The sequence below is a fragment of the Musca vetustissima genome, unplaced genomic scaffold (genome assembly GCF_032173495.1).
Source record: "Musca vetustissima isolate MV318-11 ecotype Yass unplaced genomic scaffold, APGP_CSIRO_Mvet_v1 utg9148, whole genome shotgun sequence".
Taxonomy (NCBI): Eukaryota; Metazoa; Arthropoda; class Insecta; order Diptera; family Muscidae; genus Musca; species Musca vetustissima.
This window is the reverse complement of record NW_026877567.1, coordinates 101,854-121,110: the sequence shown is the minus strand read 5'-3', so window position 1 is coordinate 121,110 and position 19,257 is coordinate 101,854. Positions and strand designations below refer to the sequence as shown.

The 19,257-nt window shown below is 34.4% G+C and overlaps 5 protein-coding genes across 5 annotated transcripts; 3 read left to right on the top strand and 2 right to left on the bottom strand.

The window, feature by feature from the left end:
- Positions 1-164: 164 nt before the first annotated feature.
- On the bottom strand, positions 165-3,248 carry LOC133322180 (uncharacterized). The gene is made up of 4 exons (XM_061531224.1): positions 2,862-3,248; positions 2,485-2,805; positions 2,208-2,424; positions 165-1,531 (listed from the first exon to the last, which is right to left on the bottom strand). Exons 1-4 carry the CDS (start codon positions 3,246-3,248, stop codon positions 165-167), a joined length of 2,292 nt encoding a protein of 763 aa, XP_061387208.1.
- Positions 3,249-4,439: 1,191 nt separating this feature from the next.
- LOC133322179 (putative uncharacterized protein DDB_G0275317) lies at positions 4,440-6,286 on the top strand. The gene is made up of 3 exons (XM_061531223.1): positions 4,440-5,771; positions 5,883-6,016; positions 6,122-6,286. Exons 1-3 carry the CDS (start codon positions 4,481-4,483, stop codon positions 6,245-6,247), a joined length of 1,551 nt encoding a protein of 516 aa, XP_061387207.1. The 5' UTR covers positions 4,440-4,480; the 3' UTR covers positions 6,248-6,286.
- Positions 6,287-7,885: 1,599 nt separating this feature from the next.
- Positions 7,886-13,672, top strand: LOC133322176 (dipeptidyl peptidase 9). The gene is made up of 11 exons (XM_061531220.1): positions 7,886-9,004; positions 9,079-9,295; positions 9,378-9,654; positions 9,716-9,995; positions 10,068-10,230; positions 10,450-10,746; positions 10,818-11,012; positions 11,080-11,391; positions 11,784-12,006; positions 12,729-12,921; positions 13,438-13,672. The coding sequence occupies exons 1-11, from the start codon at positions 8,001-8,003 to the stop codon at positions 13,637-13,639; spliced, it is 3,363 nt and encodes a 1,120-aa protein (XP_061387204.1). The 5' UTR covers positions 7,886-8,000; the 3' UTR covers positions 13,640-13,672.
- A 3,215-nt stretch (positions 13,673-16,887) lies between these two features.
- LOC133322175 (peptidoglycan-recognition protein SC2-like) lies at positions 16,888-17,445 on the bottom strand. The gene has a single exon (XM_061531219.1). It carries the CDS (start codon positions 17,443-17,445, stop codon positions 16,888-16,890), a length of 558 nt encoding a protein of 185 aa, XP_061387203.1.
- A 980-nt stretch (positions 17,446-18,425) lies between these two features.
- On the top strand, positions 18,426-18,989 carry LOC133322178 (peptidoglycan-recognition protein SC2-like). Its single transcript, XM_061531222.1, has one exon. The coding sequence runs from the start codon at positions 18,426-18,428 to the stop codon at positions 18,981-18,983; it is 558 nt and encodes a 185-aa protein (XP_061387206.1). The 3' UTR covers positions 18,984-18,989.
- Positions 18,990-19,257: the final 268 nt, after the last annotated feature.

The following is a 19,257-nucleotide window of genomic DNA, read 5'->3' as shown; positions in this document are numbered from 1 at the left end:
ATCTGTGGTATATTGCACATTTTCCATCTTTATATAAAAATAGAACATAGATTTACGATTTTTTATATTTATTTCAGTCCTTCATACATTACAAGATACATAACATTATAATTTAATCCATGGCATAACTATAGTTATACCATGTATTTAATCCATTAACAATGTTATATTTCTAGGGGCGGTGCTGGTTCTTTTCGTTTAATGCTTAATATTTGATCAACCAATGACAGCTTCTTTTGTGGTGAAATTTTCATGCGTTTGGAAATTGGTTCCTCAATTCCATTGTTATCATCATCATCGCAATCAGCAGTTTTACGTTTATCACATGAATCATTAACGACATCTTGATTATTTACTTGAGATGATGTTTCATCATTTGTTGACCTTAGCGAAGTATCTATTGAATCATCTGGGTTAATTATTTCAAGTGATGTATTTTGAATATCCTGTTCCAATGAGTCCCCGATACCAACCATTTTTGGATGTATACGACTCAGTAAACCCGTAGTATAGAATAATGTACGAAAACGCTGACGAAACAGTTGTATGTGTTCGTTTGAATCATCCGTATTAGGTGACGGTACAGTTTCAAGATCAGAACGTGCTGTGTGTATACATAAGGCACGAAATGCCATTGCTGTGGACCAACTTGTCGGCAATGAAAATCCATTGGGTATTTCGATATCTTTATTATTATTCTTTGATTCCAGGGCATTCTTAAGTCTATAACGTATTGGTCTGGGTATGGGGTCTTCGTAACGATGATATTTGCCATCGTCGCGATCCTTTAATTGCAATGCTTGACGTACAAAATGTAATTTACTATAATTTCCGCAGTTGATTGTAACCGGATCTACACCCAATTTATAATCGTATGCATATTTTACGCTATTATACAAAATCAAACCATTTTTTCGCAGACGTCTAATATAGATTTTCCGCTGCCGACGTTTTTTTGGTTTTGGCTCAGGCGGCGGTTTTACAGCTGGTGGTTTTTTTGGTTTGGGTGGTCTTGGTTTCCGCTTCCTTTTCCTTTCAACTTTTTCCCTTGGTTCTTTTTTAATTTTCGGTTTCTTTTGTCGCTGTCTTTTTAAAGGTTTTACCAATGGTTCATCGGGATTTTCCTGTAACTCTCGCAGTTTTTCTGTCCAATTTTCCGTATCGACATAAGAATATCGTTTTTTCTTTATTCTTACCAAATCGGCGAGACTGGCATTAGGATTCTTTTCAAAAAATCTCTTTATTACCATAAATCGTGTACGACAACTTATACGTGAATGATTTTGTATATATTCTGAACATTTCTTCCAAGATGTTGGACCATGTTGAGTTACAAAATCCATTAATTTTGTATCGTCTTCCAGTGTCCAAGGTTGTTGTTTGTGTCTGTGCATCAACACGTTGTGATAACGTGAACGCAGCTGTACGGTTGTGCGATTGGGGAAAAGTGTACGAGGAATATAGGAAAATTTGGCGCCATATTCTTTGACTGCTGCCAGCAACAAAAGATCTTCTTCGGGTGTAAAGGGTTCTAAGAAATGATAATAACAAAAGTTGTACAAAAAAATTTTCTTTAGGAGCTCCTCTTTAAAAAAAATCGAAAATTTTAACACAAAATCATTATTTTGATCCTGATTACAGCGATTTTTTTGTTTGCTTCATACTTAGAAAATGCCACCAGTCAAATATTTGTAATATCGGACCATATTTTTTTTTAATTAGCCCATTATTACTTTGTATTTTTAAACCTATCAGGACTATATGTTACATTGTGCATCAAAGTTGAAACTTTTCCTATGGACAAATTTTCATTTAAAATTATTGTCCGACTTCGGTCTGTTGATCCCCTGTAATATAACTGAACTAAGTAAAACCCGGATGGGTTTAATATTTTAAATATCCTCTGGTAAACGAAGTTCTCTAAATAATTAGTGTCATTGTAATCTGGACCTGGTCATATCTTCGGATCTGGGATCCAGCCATATTGGGAGCTATAAAGTGCCCCCAAGGAATTCATAGTAATCCTTGTGTGTTTTAAATAGTAAATAGTAGCCAATATCTTGTTAGTTATGGACTTCCCAGACATATATAGGTTTCATTGGAATTCCAATAACTATCTGTGGTGTTAATTTAGTTCTGTCCAAATCCAGTTTTAATATTCCATATAAGCACAATTGGTATAATGTTGTATTCTAGTTTGTACTCACTTCTACTAATCCGTGGATTTAGTGAATATGCATATCGACACTGTAACGTTGTCCTGGCCCTATGTGGAAAGTGCACCATAACATTGCTCCAATTGATTTGATCATTTATGGTATTTCTTTCGATGACCTCAATTAGGCGTTCATCATCCTCCTTGGTCCATTTACAGGTTTTTTCATATGTCATATAGACAACATAATTCTGATATTGCACAAAGCACTGAAAGGATTCAATTATATTAATTAAATTACATACGTATTATATACTTTTTTAACTTACCTGAAACTCGGATCTTCTACCAATTTCATTTGCAATAGCTTGCCAATTTTGATAATTATATTTCTTAGCAATCTCGGAAAGTTTATTATTTTCTTCATCGGTCCAAGATGAACGTTTCAATGATGGATGAAGATAGAGATTCCATATGGCCTCACAGCTTGTTATTGAATGGCGATGTTGCAGATTATGTTTGGATATAACATCCCAATCAATGCGAAATTCGCTTGAAACCATTTGTAGTAATGTAATTAGCTTCTCACTATTCATTTCTTTGCCAACGTCGTCTGTGGTTCGGCCAATTGTCTTTAAGTGTTCAATTATCTAAAACAATAACGAATTAATTTAAATTACATCATTATTGTATCCTTTAAACCAACCTGTTCTTTTATGGCATCCAATAAGTCCTTTTTATCCTTATACGACCATAAGTGTCGGCTTTTCAAATCCAAATCTCGGGGAAACATTTCACCTTCCCGTCGGCGAGCATGATAATCTGCATTGTCGGGACAATTGCGACAATCGAAATCCTTAAAGAACATACTACCTTTCAAGTAGAATGTTCCACCCTTCAAGTATGCTCCACGCATTCCAACACCCTTCTTTTTCGAGGATGTAACGCTACTGCGAACCAGTTCTTCGTTTGCTTCGTAAATTTCTTTGACATTTTTTAAAAGTTTTTCAATTTTTTCACGAACTGTATAGAGTTGTTGCTGCAATTGACGATTCAGGGCCAAAGCCTTTTCCAAATTCGTTTTAGCGTCCATGGAATTTCAAATAACATATATGGTCTGGTCTATATGGTCTGTGAATACTGTGCGGAAGATTTTTGTTTATAGTTAGGTTTTTATAGATCGTGTTTTGACTTGCATTACATTTATTAGGCCTACTTTACATGGTCGCGAATCATGAGAGTTTTTTCTTTTCCCTGTTCTAGTGAAGGGATAAAAATGATCAGATTTTTTGAAATTTTTTTCCAGAGGTAGTTATTTTTAGCCTACTTATGGGGATATGTTTTTTCTTGGTTAACGTAGCAGTACTAGCATCGGCCTTTCTCGATCTTTTTAAAATTTAACTATATCCATAAATAGTTCCTTTCCTCCATTTAGTTCCAGTTTCTAGATTGTTCCATTGAATTTCTCCCTTTCATAGTTGTTTTTGTGTTGTCCGCAAATATAGTTACGACTTGCTTAATAGATGGATGTGAAAAAAAAAGCTCAAAATGTATAGTTTTAACAATGTGAAGCATCTGAAAAATGAACGAGAACGAATGCAGAATATGGACATAAAGGAACGATGTCAGATTAGCGAAAGCGTATCAGATTAGTAAAAGCGTAACGAGGGAGTATTTTCATTATAACGTTTTCTAAACTCCTAGATGATACTCCTTTGTTACATAACCATTATCGATATCAAAACTTTCAGTTGTCACAAAGGCGATATTTTACAGAAGTAACAATTGCTTGTTCATTTCTTCTCGAACAGTTTATAGAATGACGATAGAAAATGCTTGCTGGGAGATACTAAAGAACTGTACTTAGCGTTCCTTATCTGAATAGTTCAAATGAACTAGTTCATTCCGCAACTACCTAACTCTACAACATATGTCTGAAGAAGAAGACATATGATAGTGTTGCCATTTCATATTTTTATATATATATATTTTTTTGCAAATTTTTAATAACTATTCTTCAATTTTTTAAAAGTAATAAATTTAAACATATATTAAAACATATTACACTTCTATTTTTAATATAAATATAATGTCCAATATTTTAAACATATATATTCCATCATTGCACTTCCGTGATTCATCATTATTGAAATGAAGGCTTGGCAACACTGTTTTATCTGCAGATTTTTTTTATTCTTTTCACAGCTAAAATCTATATCGGAGGAAAAAATTATAAGTTTTTATTTTTTTCCGATTCAATTTGTTGTAAATACACCGAAGAAAAATCACCAAAAGATTATTGCATCCGGTATTAAACAATACACTATGAGCCATGCCAACTACATGGAAGGTGTTCCGGTTAAGATAGCAGAAAAATATAAACCACCACCAGAAATCTACAAATTACCCCAGTCATTAGTAAACAAATTGAATTTGCCAGAAAACTATTACAAAGATTCGCCACAATTTCAATATGATTTGCAACTGGAGCGAAAGGCTCTGACGAAGATCGGTGAATGGAAACGGATACGACAGCGTAATAAGAATGCTAGACTGGAACGTAAAACAAAACGGGAATTGCAACGACAAGAGGATGAAAAAAGACAAAGAAATTTGCTAATGTGTGTCTCATATCCAAGTGCCGATGAATTGTCGTCATCTGGCAGTGAAGCTGAGGCGGATACGACGGAATCGACAACAGCAAAAACGAACGGAACCCCAACCGCAGTGACTGTAGAAAGCTTTCCGGAAATATGTGTAACCAAATCGGCCAACAGCTTCCACAACATCTTACAACCCACAGTATTGTCCAATTATAATAGTCCAACCAACAACACCAATAATAGTATCGCCAACAATGTAAATTCCCTAGTTCAGTCAACGTCGTCAACATTTAATTATAAAGATTTCGAGGATGATACATCGTCACCGTTCGACAACATAGAATTGAAAACTATAAATGATTTAGATGTTTTGGCCCAGGTACTGCATAATACTCAGTTGAAGTCGGACAGCAATGGACAAGATGATAATGTTGAAGCATCAAACTCGGCCGCTCCAGATGTGGCAAAAGAGAATGCAGAAAACATGCAAAGTACAGCGGTAACTACTGGAGCCCAGAATAATCTTCAAAACGAAATGTTCCTTAGTGAAAACATTCCAATCAAAGTAAAACCAACAACATATTTACCAAAATTTAGCTATGACCTTGGTAATTTAAATTCAGCTCAGGAAGCTCAAAACAAACTTAATGATTACAATGCAGCGGCGTTGAACTATAACAATATCAATACAATACTATCTCCTCACCAACAACAACAGCAGCATCATCAGCAAATTACTGGTCTCGAAAATCAACCAACCCACTATCATACGGTACATGCATTTGGTAATGTTGGCTATAACTACAACAGTATACATCCCCAGCATGCCAATGTATATGCAGCGTCCGGTATTAATGCTAGCCAAACGTCTGATTTGGTATCACAGGACACCAACAAATGGAAAAGTGTTCCCGATATTCTTAAAGAGCTTAGAGATGAAATACGCAATTCGGAGTTAAGGCGTACCAGGAATTGTAGCCACAATTTAGATAATGATGCAACAACAAATAGTGGTACAAACAAATATTTTGTATAATGATATTGTAAATAATAATAATACGTTCATGCTTGTTTTTATTTATTTTCAGTATCAACGCTTACGGAAAATAATGCAACGAATGTAGTGGTGGTGGAGGATGATGTATTCTGTAAATTGGATTCCAATGCCAAAAAACTTGCCGAACAAATTAGTTGTATGGGTTTCCCTAAATCTCGTGTGGCTAGAGTGGTTCAATTACTGGGGGCTGATGATAAAAAGGTATATCAAAACAAATAAATAAATATATATGAATAAATAGTAGACTCTTGAAGGTTTTGAAACGGGTTAGAATATTCATATTTTCCCTTTCTTTTTAACTTTCAGATAATTGAACATCTAATACCCTTAAGCGAATTGGCTGATTTGGGTTTCGATGAAACAAAAATATCCGAAGCTTTATTACGCAATGAAAATAATAAAAATAAAGCTCTAGACGAATTAATTTCATAGTTCAACAACACTTCACTTGTGATCATACTCTTGATATACCTACATACCGCTATAAAACAGAGGAAAGAAACCCCACTATCCCTCTTTCTCTCCCTAATGGAATCTGTAAAATTAACTATTTATATATTTAGAAATTAAGTTTGCTTTTTACACACACACACACACTAAGTTCACTTGGCAAGTAAAATAATTAGTATGTTTATGAGAAGCAAGATTGATAATCGTTGAAAAGAAAATTTAACTAAATATTTAATAATTGATAGTTCATCTTCGATATAATTAACTACGAATTCTCTAATAAAATGCAATCATCAATGAGATGAATATATGTTTGCTTAGAAATGTTTCTCAGACTCATATTAATTACCAAAGTGTACTACTATTGACAGAGCTATATATAATTGAATTAATAAAAATTGGTAACAATAAAAAGTGACATTTATTTTTCATAAAGCAAGGTATATTTTCATATGATAATTTTATGTTCAATACCTTATGAGTTTTGAAGAAGATGTCGAATGACCTCGGCTGTGTTTTAGTAACTACTGAGGAAATAAAACGCTTACTCACTGAAAACTTAAATACCAGTTTTAATATTGCCGAAATAAATAAATCTGGTCATACACAGGTAGTTTTATAAAATGAAAATTTGGACAGAATCAATGAATAAATCTGAGAATTTTAGTTTATTCCAATTTTTGGAGGGGTATAAAATCTGTATTTGATGTTAAAGATGCAGACAAAAATCCACGGTTATAATGCTGATAATAATTGAGAAAAATTCTCTGTCTTAGTCTCACGGTTATAAACAATCCTTTAGAACAATAATCTTGGTAATCCACGGTTATAGTACTGACAATCCATCAGAGCAATTATCTAAGAAATCCACAGTTATAATGCTGATAATCCATGAGAAAAATTCTCCAAGAAATCCATGCTTATAGTGCTGACAATCCTTTGAGATTTTTTATATCCTTCTTTGATTTTTTTTAATTCAAGCTTATTCCATTTGTTCCTTGAAAATACACTCTTAAGGGCCCACAGTATTAAAAAAAAACCTTTTCTAAATTTATTTTGATCTAATCAATTTATTTATTTTTAATTTTTACAAAGATTCCATTCCAGAATTTTTCTATTAAAATAGTACGGGACCGGAGCAATTATTAGAGTCCCCTTGTTTTGGTAAATAAACATTCTCTTATTTTACAGTGGATAGCACGACGGGCATCATTTTATAGTGAATAACAAAACGTGTAATCATTTTATCGCGGATAACACTTTGTGTAATCTCTTTACAGTGGATAGCACTACCGAGCCAAGTAGGACGAAAATTTGCAAAAATTGGTTGATTGAAAACAAAGGAAAAAGGAAGTAAATCGGTTTACAAATATCTTCGGTCTGCAATATGATGATAATTGCGAATCTGACAGGAAGAAGGAATCTCACAGGGAGGAAACACTAGAAAGACAGCAGCAGAATAGAATAATAGAATAAGGCACAGTCAGTAGATCGGCAGTAGTAGGAGAGGGCAGGAACAACAACGGTTACATTAGACCAACACACAAGTGAAATACAGTGTCCTTCCCGTCACTGTCGCCATAAAAATTGAAATTTTTAATTTTCAAAAATTGCAAACAATTTTGCAAAAAATCCATGCTGCCACTGGTCGGATATTTTTAGAAAGTTTTGTGTGGAGTTAACGACGGAAAAATTGTGGAGTGAGCGCGCTCGAGTGTGAGTAGAGGAGCAAACTATGGACACCACCATGACACAGCAGAGAAATCGTATGCAGTCGTCAACATCAACTACCAACAGCAGTTCTGCATCAGGAAGTATTAATGCAATACAAAGCGGTAGCGGCGGCGTCGGCGGCAATAACAGCCAGGGCACTACGTCAGCAATTGCCCCGGCTACATCACCACCAACACCCATCGAAAGGAATACTTCCTCGTTTGCCAACCTTTTAGATGGCTTTACGTCTCGTGTTTCGGGCGATCGCCAAAGTCAAAGTGCTGCCAGCACTCCCAGCTCCAGCAGCTCATCGGCAGCGGTAGGCCTCGGTGGTGGTGCCGCCATTTCAACAGCAAGTTTGGTTAGTGGAGCATTGGGTGGAGCCAGTTCCATTGCAAGTTTGACAAGTATAGGTTCTACGGCCAATGCGTTTTATTCCTCTATTGGTTTAGCTTTCAATTCATTGACATCACCGATAACAGCTGCAGCGGCGGCCGCTTCTGCAACTACGGCAGAAGTGGTGGTTGCTGCTGCTTCGGCCATTTCAAATCATCTCAGTTCACCGACCAGCACCACTCCGCCGCATGGAGAACTTGATGACGAAGATGAAGATTGTGACGAGGACGACGACGAGGAAGACGATGGTGAAGACAGCCACATCCCTGCGCCCACACCCAAGAAAAGTTGGTCTGAAATAAAGGCAACCGTCAATGAGATACGAAAACAAATGTCCAAGCTGTGCAGCATGGTGCCCTCGAGCATACAATTTCGCACACTTTCCGACGGTCGCGTGCGTTGCTATTTCTTGAGTACACCACCGAATGCCTGGGAGACAACACTCTTGTATACAGACATTAATTTATCCAATGCCACGACAACGACAAATAATACCGACGACTTGGCCTCGCCAGATAGTCCAAATGATAGTGGCAGCATACGAATGGGATCACCGCCGCCATCGTCACATGCATCATCGCCCACAATGCAATCGGGATTTCTGGGAGGTTATGGTAATTTTGGCAAAAGGTGGGTGTGTGTGGGTCTGTTGTTGTTGAGAATGAGAATTCGGTTTTTACGAGATCTATTTAACTATGTTGTAGACTTCAATGGAATGTGGTATTGCAACAGCCTTTGTCTAATGTGGCCACGGCCGGCGGGAGCGGTATGAATGTTTGGTCAAGGGAATTTCAGCTAATGCAGGAACGCAAACGTCTTTCGACTTGGGGCATAACTTCATACGAATTGCACAAACCAAGTGGCAAAATAGTGTTTCCATGCTTCAATGATTTGTATCAGTGTTTGGATACTGGATATAATGTAAGTAAATACATTTCCATTTTGTCATTTCTTTTTTATAAAATAAATTACTGCATATATGATGTTTGTGTAAACATTACAGAACAGCCCGCTCTTCCCCATACAATTGCGCACATGCCCACAATGGGCGGCATTGGATCCACAAATATGCCCACAAAATTCCGATTTAATAGCATATATAAGCGGATGTGACATTTGGGTAACTCATACACTAAGTGGTCATGAGGAACGTCTAACGTTTGCCCACGATGGACGACGCTCCTTTGCCGATGATCCTCTTAGTGCCGGTCTGCCATCCTATGTTATGCAAGAGGAGTTTAGCCGTTATCAGGGTTATTGGTGGCAGCCACATTCTGATGGTAAAACACTTCCAAAACAATTTGAGCATTTTAATTTATCTTCTATTTTTCTTCCCGTTAGACGGCATATACCGCATTGTTTATGAAGAGGTTGACGAATCGGATGTTTGTTTATATACCTTCCCATCGGCCCATGCTGCACCGGGTGAAATGGAAGAGTATCGATTTCCACGCACCGGCACCGCCAATGCAAAATCCAAACTGAAAATGGTTCAATTCATTTTAAATGAATCCTTGCAAATAAGCGATGTATGCATCAAAGACTTGCCATATTCCTTGACAGGTGTACTGCCATGGTTAGAGTATATAGTTAGAGTTGGTTGGACTCCAGATTCTAAATAGTAAGTGGAAGGACATATGTATGTAGAATTTTGGAAATTTATTTAATATTGTTTTTTTTTATTATTTTCAAGTGTATGGATGGCCGGAATGGACCGCAAACAGCAGCGTTTGGACTTAATACTTATACCAGTAGATAATTTCTGTGAAACATATAGTAGTTCCACATCATCACCATCGGGCTCCACCGATCATAGCTGGAAGAGTCCATTTTGTCGGACGATATCTCCTTTGCAGGTAAGGGGGAATTATGCATTATACTGTTTTGTTTAAAAGGAAATGCATAAAACAGAAAAAACTTTTTCATTTATTTTAATTTTGCCTCATTTGAATGTACTTTTTTATAATCAAAAAATAAGATATTACTTATTCATGTATTGTATATTAAATAATTCTATCATATTTTTATTTGACTATATAGTTATTTGAACTTTTTCTGTTTTTATTAATTTTTAGGTCATATATTCTCAAGAATCAGAATCATGGATTAATGTCCATGATCTATTATATTTTCTTGAAATTACCGACACCACAATAACCTTCCTTTGGGCCTCCGAGGAAACGGGGTTTCGCCATTTATATTTAATTACATCGAGCCTTTGTCCAAAGTCCCTAAATGGCTGCAATGAAAACATTTCAGCGGCAAGCTCTTCTTACGATAATAGTCAACGCTTAAAGTTCCATGGTGCAAATACAGAAAATCAAGCCGATATTATGGATGGAGCAACGCTACACCCAAGAATTATTAATAAAGTAAGTAAACAAAAAATAAAGATATTAATGTAACTTTATTTAGAAATAAAATTTTCTAAACTTTATTACAGGTCGCATTAACTTCCGGCGAATGGGAAGTGCTTGGTCGCAATTTATGGGTTGATAAAGAACAACAGCTTGTGTACTTTTTAGGCTTAAGAGAAACGCCCTTAGAAAAACATCTCTATGTTGTTAGTTTACAAAGGCCTGAACATATACGGCAATTAACAGAATCTGGCTATTCATATGTGGTAGAATTTGATGATGTATGTAACTTTAGTTTCATATGCATCTTTTATGCGATTTAGAGAATATTTATTTGTCTCATTTCAGTCTTGTCAATTAATGTTGCAAATTTACTGCAACATTCAACGTTTGCCATCGTGCAAAGTTATGCGTTTAGTGCAAACATGTCAAAATGGTGGTGTAAATGGCATACAACTATCATTGATGGGCTATTTACATGAAGGTGGAAAACCTGAACCCCAGTATTGTCCACAAATCTATTCGCCACAACTGCCTTCGGGAGAGATTGTATATGCCATGGTGTTCAAACCGCATAATTTTCAATTGGGTGTTAAATATCCAACTGTATTGAATGTTTATGGTGGTCCAGAAGTGCAAACAGTTAATAATACATTTAAGGTAAGGTCGTTATATGACAAAGAAATTCAAATAAACATTAAGTTGAATAAAATGAGAAAGTGAGCATTGGTTGTCCTATAATTGGTATATGGTGTGATATTCTATATCAAAGATATTATATCAATAAACTTAATCATAACAAAGGTTTTTGGCCTTTATTTTTGAAATGCAAAAATACATTCTAATCAATTGTATTCATGTATGTATATTGAAGTCGAGCACAATGACCTTATGCGCGAAAAAGTACAATGTGATACGAGAAACAAGTGCTTTTGAGGTTCTACTACGAAATAATATTATTTATACATATTTTATTGATTTCAATTTCATGATGCCTAGTCGTTCTTTATCATTTCATAATTTTGTTTTTGTTTTGTCTTTTTTTTTTGTAGGGAAAACATCAATTACGTATGCATATGCTTGCCGCTCAAGGCTATTGTGTCATTTGTATAGATTCACGAGGTTCCCGACATCGTGGTATTAAATTTGAAAGTCATATACGTTGCCGTATGGGTCAAGTGGAATTAGCCGATCAAGTTCATGCATTACGAATATTGGCTGATCAACTGGGATATATAGATATGAATCGTGTTGGTATACATGGTTGGTCATATGGTAAGTAGTTATATATAAAATGTGTTTAAAAAAATTACAATTAATTTGTTTTTAAAAAAGCGCAAATTAAAAAAAAAATATTTTTGTACATCAAATTTATATATATATATATATATATAGGGGAGCTATGTCGAAATCTGAACCGATTTTTCAGAAACTTACCACACATCATTCTAGACTCAATTCAGTACGCTATGCCAAATTTCGTGCAAATTGAACGATAATTGAGTAGGTATAATATTGTAGTCCTTGGCACTATGTGCTAGGTCGCTACATCAAAAGGAAACGTGATAGGCACATGGTTCCTTTTAAGAATATGCATAGAATCACTTTCTGAATCGACTTATGCCTGTCGTCTGTTGCTCTTAAATTGTAAACAAAGTACAGGTCGCATTTATGATCCAATTTAAAATCCATGTCTTCCCGATTGATATGAAATTGTTCATAGATTTCAGAATGGTTATGTGTATAGTATTTTTATTGGTTCAAATATCTATGTAGATCAAAATTTTTTTCTCTCGATTCCATTTTAATGGTCTTCCAAAGATGCTATGTCTCTTCTATTTACAGCATATTGTACACATTATCATCTCTTGTATGTACCCAAAGTGGTGAAGGGTTTCATGTAGCCGACTCCGTTCGACTTTTGATATTTTTCCTTATTGGTTTAATATGTGTGTTTAATTATTTCTATTAAACTATTATTCTTTTGTTTTTTGCAGGTGGTTATTTAAGTCTTATGGGCTTAGTGCATTATCCAAACATATTTAAAATTGCTATTGCTGGTGCACCAGTCACAAATTGGGAATATTATGATACCGGTTATACAGAGCGATATATGGATTTGCCACAAAATAATAAATCGGGTTACGCGGCTGGTTCGGTGCTCAACTATATACCCCTATTTCCTGATGAGTAAGTATAACCAAATTTAAGAAAAAAAATAGCATTTAAGTCGAATGATATCAAATTAGAAAGTCATTTTTTTGTGAATGTTATTGTTACAAATTAACAACCCCCTAATATTTGTAAATAATTTACAATTAATTCTAAATAAAAACAAAATTTGCTTTGGTAAATTCTAATTCGAATGAATTGGAATGATTTACAACATAAATTAATTTGAATCATAAAATTTAAGAATAAAACGTTGCTGTAAAATTTTATACGAACGTTTACGAGTGAATTTTGAGCCGTTTATTTATATTTTTTATATGATCCAATAAAAACATAAATAAATATAAAAAAAACAGGAAATTGTTGATAACTCTCGTTCTGAATTAACAGATTTAAACTAATTATTAAACGAATTTGTTTTTGTTTTCAATTTTTTACAAAAACCAGCAGCCACTATTTCTTTTGATTCTAATCACAAAAACCACCCCGCTAAAATTATAATTTCCTACTAATAATATTTTTTTCTTTTTACAGAGAAAATCGTCTATTGCTCATTCATGGCCTCATCGATGAAAATGTACATTTTTTCCATACATCGCAGCTAATCAATGCCTTGAATAAAGCAAATAAGCCCTATACTCTGCATATATTTCCCGATGAACGGCATTCGTTGCGTAATTTGGAATCCAATAAGAATTACGAGACGAAGTTATTGTCATTTTTGCAGAACTTATAAGAAGCCAGCAAACAAACTAGAAACAGCAGAAAATGAAATGAAACGAAACAAACAAATCAAACAATTAAGCAAGCAACAACAAAACAGAACAACACATTCGAAGACATTTTGTTGAAGACGGCAATTCTACACACATCAACATATAATACCTACGTATATATATAAATAATACATATAAATATTATAAATATCTTTATGTACTTTGAGATTTTTTGGCGTTAAATATGTACATTCACCACAAAATTTGTTGTATTTGTTTAAAGAAAACTCCTCAATCCAATTTTTTCTCCTTCTCTTCCTCCTCTTCCTCTCTCCAAAAACGCAAAGCTGCTAGTCCCTGCTCCTCCTCCACCGCCAACTAATCGCCTGATTCTCCTCCTATTACTCTCTTTTTTATTATTTGTATTTTTATTTTTTATTTAATTGTAATACTATTTTTTATTTCTCTCAGAACCTAATTTTTTATTAGAAATGCTTCTTTTTTTAGTGGCTGTTAAACGTTTAAACAAAAACAAAAAAATGCAATGTGCAAAGATATTCTTTTTTATTATTATTTTTAAACAAACTGATTATAAATAATTATTCCAGGAATGTCATCAATATTTTATTTAAGATAAGCAAAGCAAGAAGAAGGAAAGAAATCATGTCCCCATTTTCAAAATTGGGAAATGTGTGTTTAAATATATTTATCTAATAATAATGATGATGAAGACAACCTGTTATTTAATTGTGCTCGTTCAAAATTTATTTCAATATATTTTTGTAATTTAAAAAAAAGAACAAAAACAAAAAAATGTAATAAAAACATAAATTATGAATGTTTTTTTTTCTAAAGATTATGCTACAAATATGAAAGAAAAAAACACAAAAAATAAAAATGTGACAGTTGGTGCTATACGGCTCAGCCTATGATTTACGGAGATCTAGGGAATTTCACACATTCGCTTTATATAAAATATATGCTCTTTTAGAAGGTAGGAGTGGATTGCTGGGTCCAATCTTTGGATTTAGTTTAGGTTTGGAAAAAATAATTACGATTTGCAAAGTTTGAATCATATCGGATAATCATTTCATTCACTTGATATTGGATAATCAAATTGTCAAAATTTTGACGCATTGTGGGGGAGGTACCAGAAGGAGTGGACCGACGGGTCCCATCATCGGACATAGCCTACATAATGAAAAAATATTACGATGTCCAAAGTTTCGATGGCATTGGATTATCCGTTAGCTTTATATGACATTTGCAAGTTTTTAACATTTTCACAAATTGTTGGGACAGTTTGGATGAAAACGATTATCGTGCACACCAGCCAGACAGAAGGACATTTGTTAATCGATTCCAAAAACCAATATTGCGATGAGGCTAAATTTCGTGTAAATCGAAAAAAAGATAATGCTACCTTGTTTACATTTAACTTTCACATAATGCAAATTTTCTCTTATATAACATAAGTTTCTATATCTATTGTCAGTATCGAATAAAACTTTAGAATTTCCGCGAACCATTTGTGCAAAATTTTTTTAAATCGGTTAAGTAATCGCTGAGTTATTCGCATTTGAATTCAACAATGTTCCGAAATATACCTACTGTTCAGTGCTGGGCACCTATTACCTAAAAATGAAAAACCACACAAAAATTAATTTTTTAAAAACGGCAATTTGTCATTTTCATAATGACTGCTGATGTTTGTAAAGAAATTTATAGCATACTTTTAGACAGTTTGGTAAATTGATAGGTGGATTGTTTTATGCACAAATTTAATGTAACATGACAAGTTTACAGCTGCTATTATGAAAAAAAAAAACAATTTTATAATAGCGATTTTTGTGTGGGTTTTCATTTCAGGTCAACTTTTTTAACCCTCCACCGTAATATGAAGGGTATATTTATTTTGTTTTTCCGTTTTTTTTTTTTTAGAGACGTATTTTGTCTGCAGATCGGTCAAGTTTTGGCATAGCCCCTAATTGGGTACCAAATTTCTCCACTAAAAATATAAGTATAGGTCCAGCTTTTTGGTAGACCCCATATAAGGGTACCGCTAATTTTCAGTATTTTGGCAGTTATTAAGGGTGTTTTTCAACCGAATCGACTGTAATGTAGTACTTCGAGTTCTTATTGGGCATCAAATCTCTCCACTAAAAATTATAAATATAAGTAAATTTTTTGTGGTAGCCCTTATATAAGGTATCCCCCAAATTATTTTGGCAAATCTAAAGCGCGCTTTTCAATCGAATCGGCTGTAGTGTAGTACTTTGAGTTTTTATTGGGTATCAAATCTCTCCACTAAAAATTATAAACATGGGTAAGTAAATTTTTTCGGGTAGTCTCCATATAAGTGATCCCAAAAATTTCGGGTTTTCAATCGAATTTGGCTTTAATTTGATATGTTGTAGTTCTATATGGTAATCTCCCTTCCAAACATTATTAATATATATATTTGCCCCTTTTGGAGGTAGTCCCCATATAACCCCCTTTTTGTATTAAAATAGTTAACTGATTTGTACCGTGTGTTGGGGTTGCCCCACATAGTACAAAATAAGGAATTCTAAGATGACTTAGCCATCTGTTGTAATCATACCGCTTTCTAGGGATATCGTGATAAAAAACTCGAACCTGACGACAATGATATAGGTCTACGTTTTGGGGTTTTCAGATTATACATAAATCGGTTTATAGAATGGTCCTTATAGGTCCACAATTTGGTATGTTCCCCATATTTTCGATTTACAATGAGTTGTCATATTCTTAGATAAAAAACTTAGTTCATGCTATTTTAAATCATAACTTTCTAACTAAATTTTCCTATACATTTTATATATTTGAAAATACGAATAAATTTCAAAATGGCTGGACTTTTTAGCTTTCATATGACACCAATTTTATTACAATACCTCAACTAGTTCGAAATGTATGGCACCAAAAACCATAGGCATAAATTTTTCATTTTCGCCATTTCAATCGACTGCATCAATTGATGGCGCTGCGGTTGCCAAAACGTCAGGTCGTTAGGAAAAATCAAGGAATTGGTAAAATTGCAGTAACTAACATCATAACTCAAAAACTTGACCTATGGCGATTTCGAACCTTCTGGATATACTCTTAATGTCGTACTCATTAAATATTGAAATAGTAAAATAAATCTGCGATAATTTTTTCATTGACTTAGTTAAATAAAAAAGAAAAATTTGTTTCATTTGCAATGTTTATTAGCAAAATCAATTCATATTTATTTGTTTCCCTTCGTTTATTTGGTTTTCCAATTGGCCCAGGTCTTAATTTCATTCCACAAATTGGTACCGGGACATTCAGTGGCACTAACCTGGCGATGACCATACAACGTATATTTGGCAATAATTTGACCACGCGATACAGCTTCGGTCAACAAATTCTTGGCAGCCTTTATTTGGGCAGCAGTGGGCTTGTCATTATTGTAGTTACCCATAAAGGAAATACCCAAAGACAGCGAATTATAACCGGAAGCATGAACACCAACAACATTCCAACCACGTCCCTCATAAATGTTGCCATCACCACCAATCAGGAAATTATAGCCAATATCAGCCCAACCCTGAGTTTTCTGATGATAGCTTTGAATGTTCTGCATTTGAGTGATGCACGCCGATTTGGTGGTACAAAAGACACCGGCCGTGTGATGAATGATTACATACGATTTGCCATTGGCCAATTTATCCAAGGCATTCTTGGCAGGAGCAGCACCCCATTCTTTGCGTGAAATGATGGTAAGGCCAAAGGCGGCATCGGCACAGAACAATACGGCCAAGAGACCAAAGAAGAACTTCATTGTTGTATTGGGAATAGAAAAACTTGAATTGTTCTCCAGTTGCACTGATTTGCTCCTTTTATACTAAAACATAAAATAAGTACAAAGTACTTCAGTTAGACAGCACCAACTAATTCCGTTGTTATTTATGATTTGAACGAAAAAAATGAATATTAAAAATAATAATTATTTGATAAATTAATATTAGAACTCATGAAGCGAACAGAAATCTGATAAGACAACACATTCGTTTAAAGATTTCTCATAAATTTCGAATGCAATTTATGATTCTGAATCATAAAATCAAGTATAATTTTATGATGTCCGAAGTGATTTTTTTCACGGGAAATTGTGGACTTAGTAATCTTGTTTTTTTTTGCGGGGAAAATGTAATATTTCAAGATCAATCTTGTAGAGGGGAGGGGTATGTTTTTGGGTTAAATTAATATTTTATATATTTAGTTCCAATAACTACACTCTTCTCTAAGATGGTGAACAATTGTCTGTTCCAAATTTTAATACGTCCTATTATAGTAATTGTTCCCACTTCAGCTCTATCTTAAAAGTCGGTTACATTTTCTGGTATGTAGAAGACTTAAATAATTTAAATTTAAAATTAAAAATATAAAAAAATAAATTAAAAAATAAAATAAAATCAGTTTTTAAAATAATATATCACTGTCGTAAGTCTTAATTTAAAACTTCAAAAAATCTACTGGGCACACTTATTCGAGTATGTCCACATTTGATAATCTCATTGGGTGTATGTTTATCAGGCGCCAATATTGAGTTGATTAAAATCATATTGGAATATTTATGAAGCACCAAAAAAATTATTTTTAAATATTTAAGCTATAAATAATACTCTCTCACTTTATCAAAATAAACAATCACGTGCTGCCGTTTGACGCATTGAGGTAGTTGGGCAACCTTCATATAAATACGACCGAAAATGCAAATGGAGAAATATTCAAATTTTTCTTTTGCCCCAAAAAACAACTATGAAGTTCCTTTTGGGCCTCTTCGCCATTCTGTTTTGTGCCAATGCCGCTCTCGGCCTTACCATCATTTCCCGCAAGGAATGGGGTGCTGCTCCCTCAACCAGCACTCTGGATAAATTGGCCAATGGTAAATCGTATGTAATCATCCATCACACTGCCGGTGTTTATTGTACCACCAAATCCGCGTGCATTACCCAAATGAAGAATATTCAAAGCTATCACCAAAAAACTCAGGGTTGGGCTGATATTGGCTATAATTTCCTGATTGGTGGTGATGGCAACATTTATGAGGGACGTGGTTGGAATGCTGTTGGTGTTCATGCTTCCGGTTATAATTCGCTGTCTTTGGGTATTTCTTTTATGGGTAACTACAATAATGACAAGCCCACTGCTGCCCAAATTAAGGCCGCCAAGAATTTGTTGGCCGAAGCTGTTTCCCGGGGTCAAATTATTGCCAAATATACTTTGTATGGTCATCGTCAGGTTAGTGCCACTGAATGTCCCGGTACCAATTTGTGGAATGAAATTAAGACCTGGCCCAATTGGAAAACTAAATAAATTAGGAGGAAAAGAAAATATGAAAATGATTTGATTTGCAAATAAATACTGAAAATGAAAAAAAAAATATTTTATTTTAATTTACTCACCTGTCTACAGCTCATCTGTATTATAGGCTAACTGGTTAGCTCGTCTATATCTATAGACGGGATGACTATAGCTCGACTGTATAAGTCGACGCACTGGCCAGATTGGCTACAGCTTGTCTATATAAATAGATGCACTGCCAAGCATACAGTTTCTCTATATAGGCTTATTGACCAACCTAGTGTTG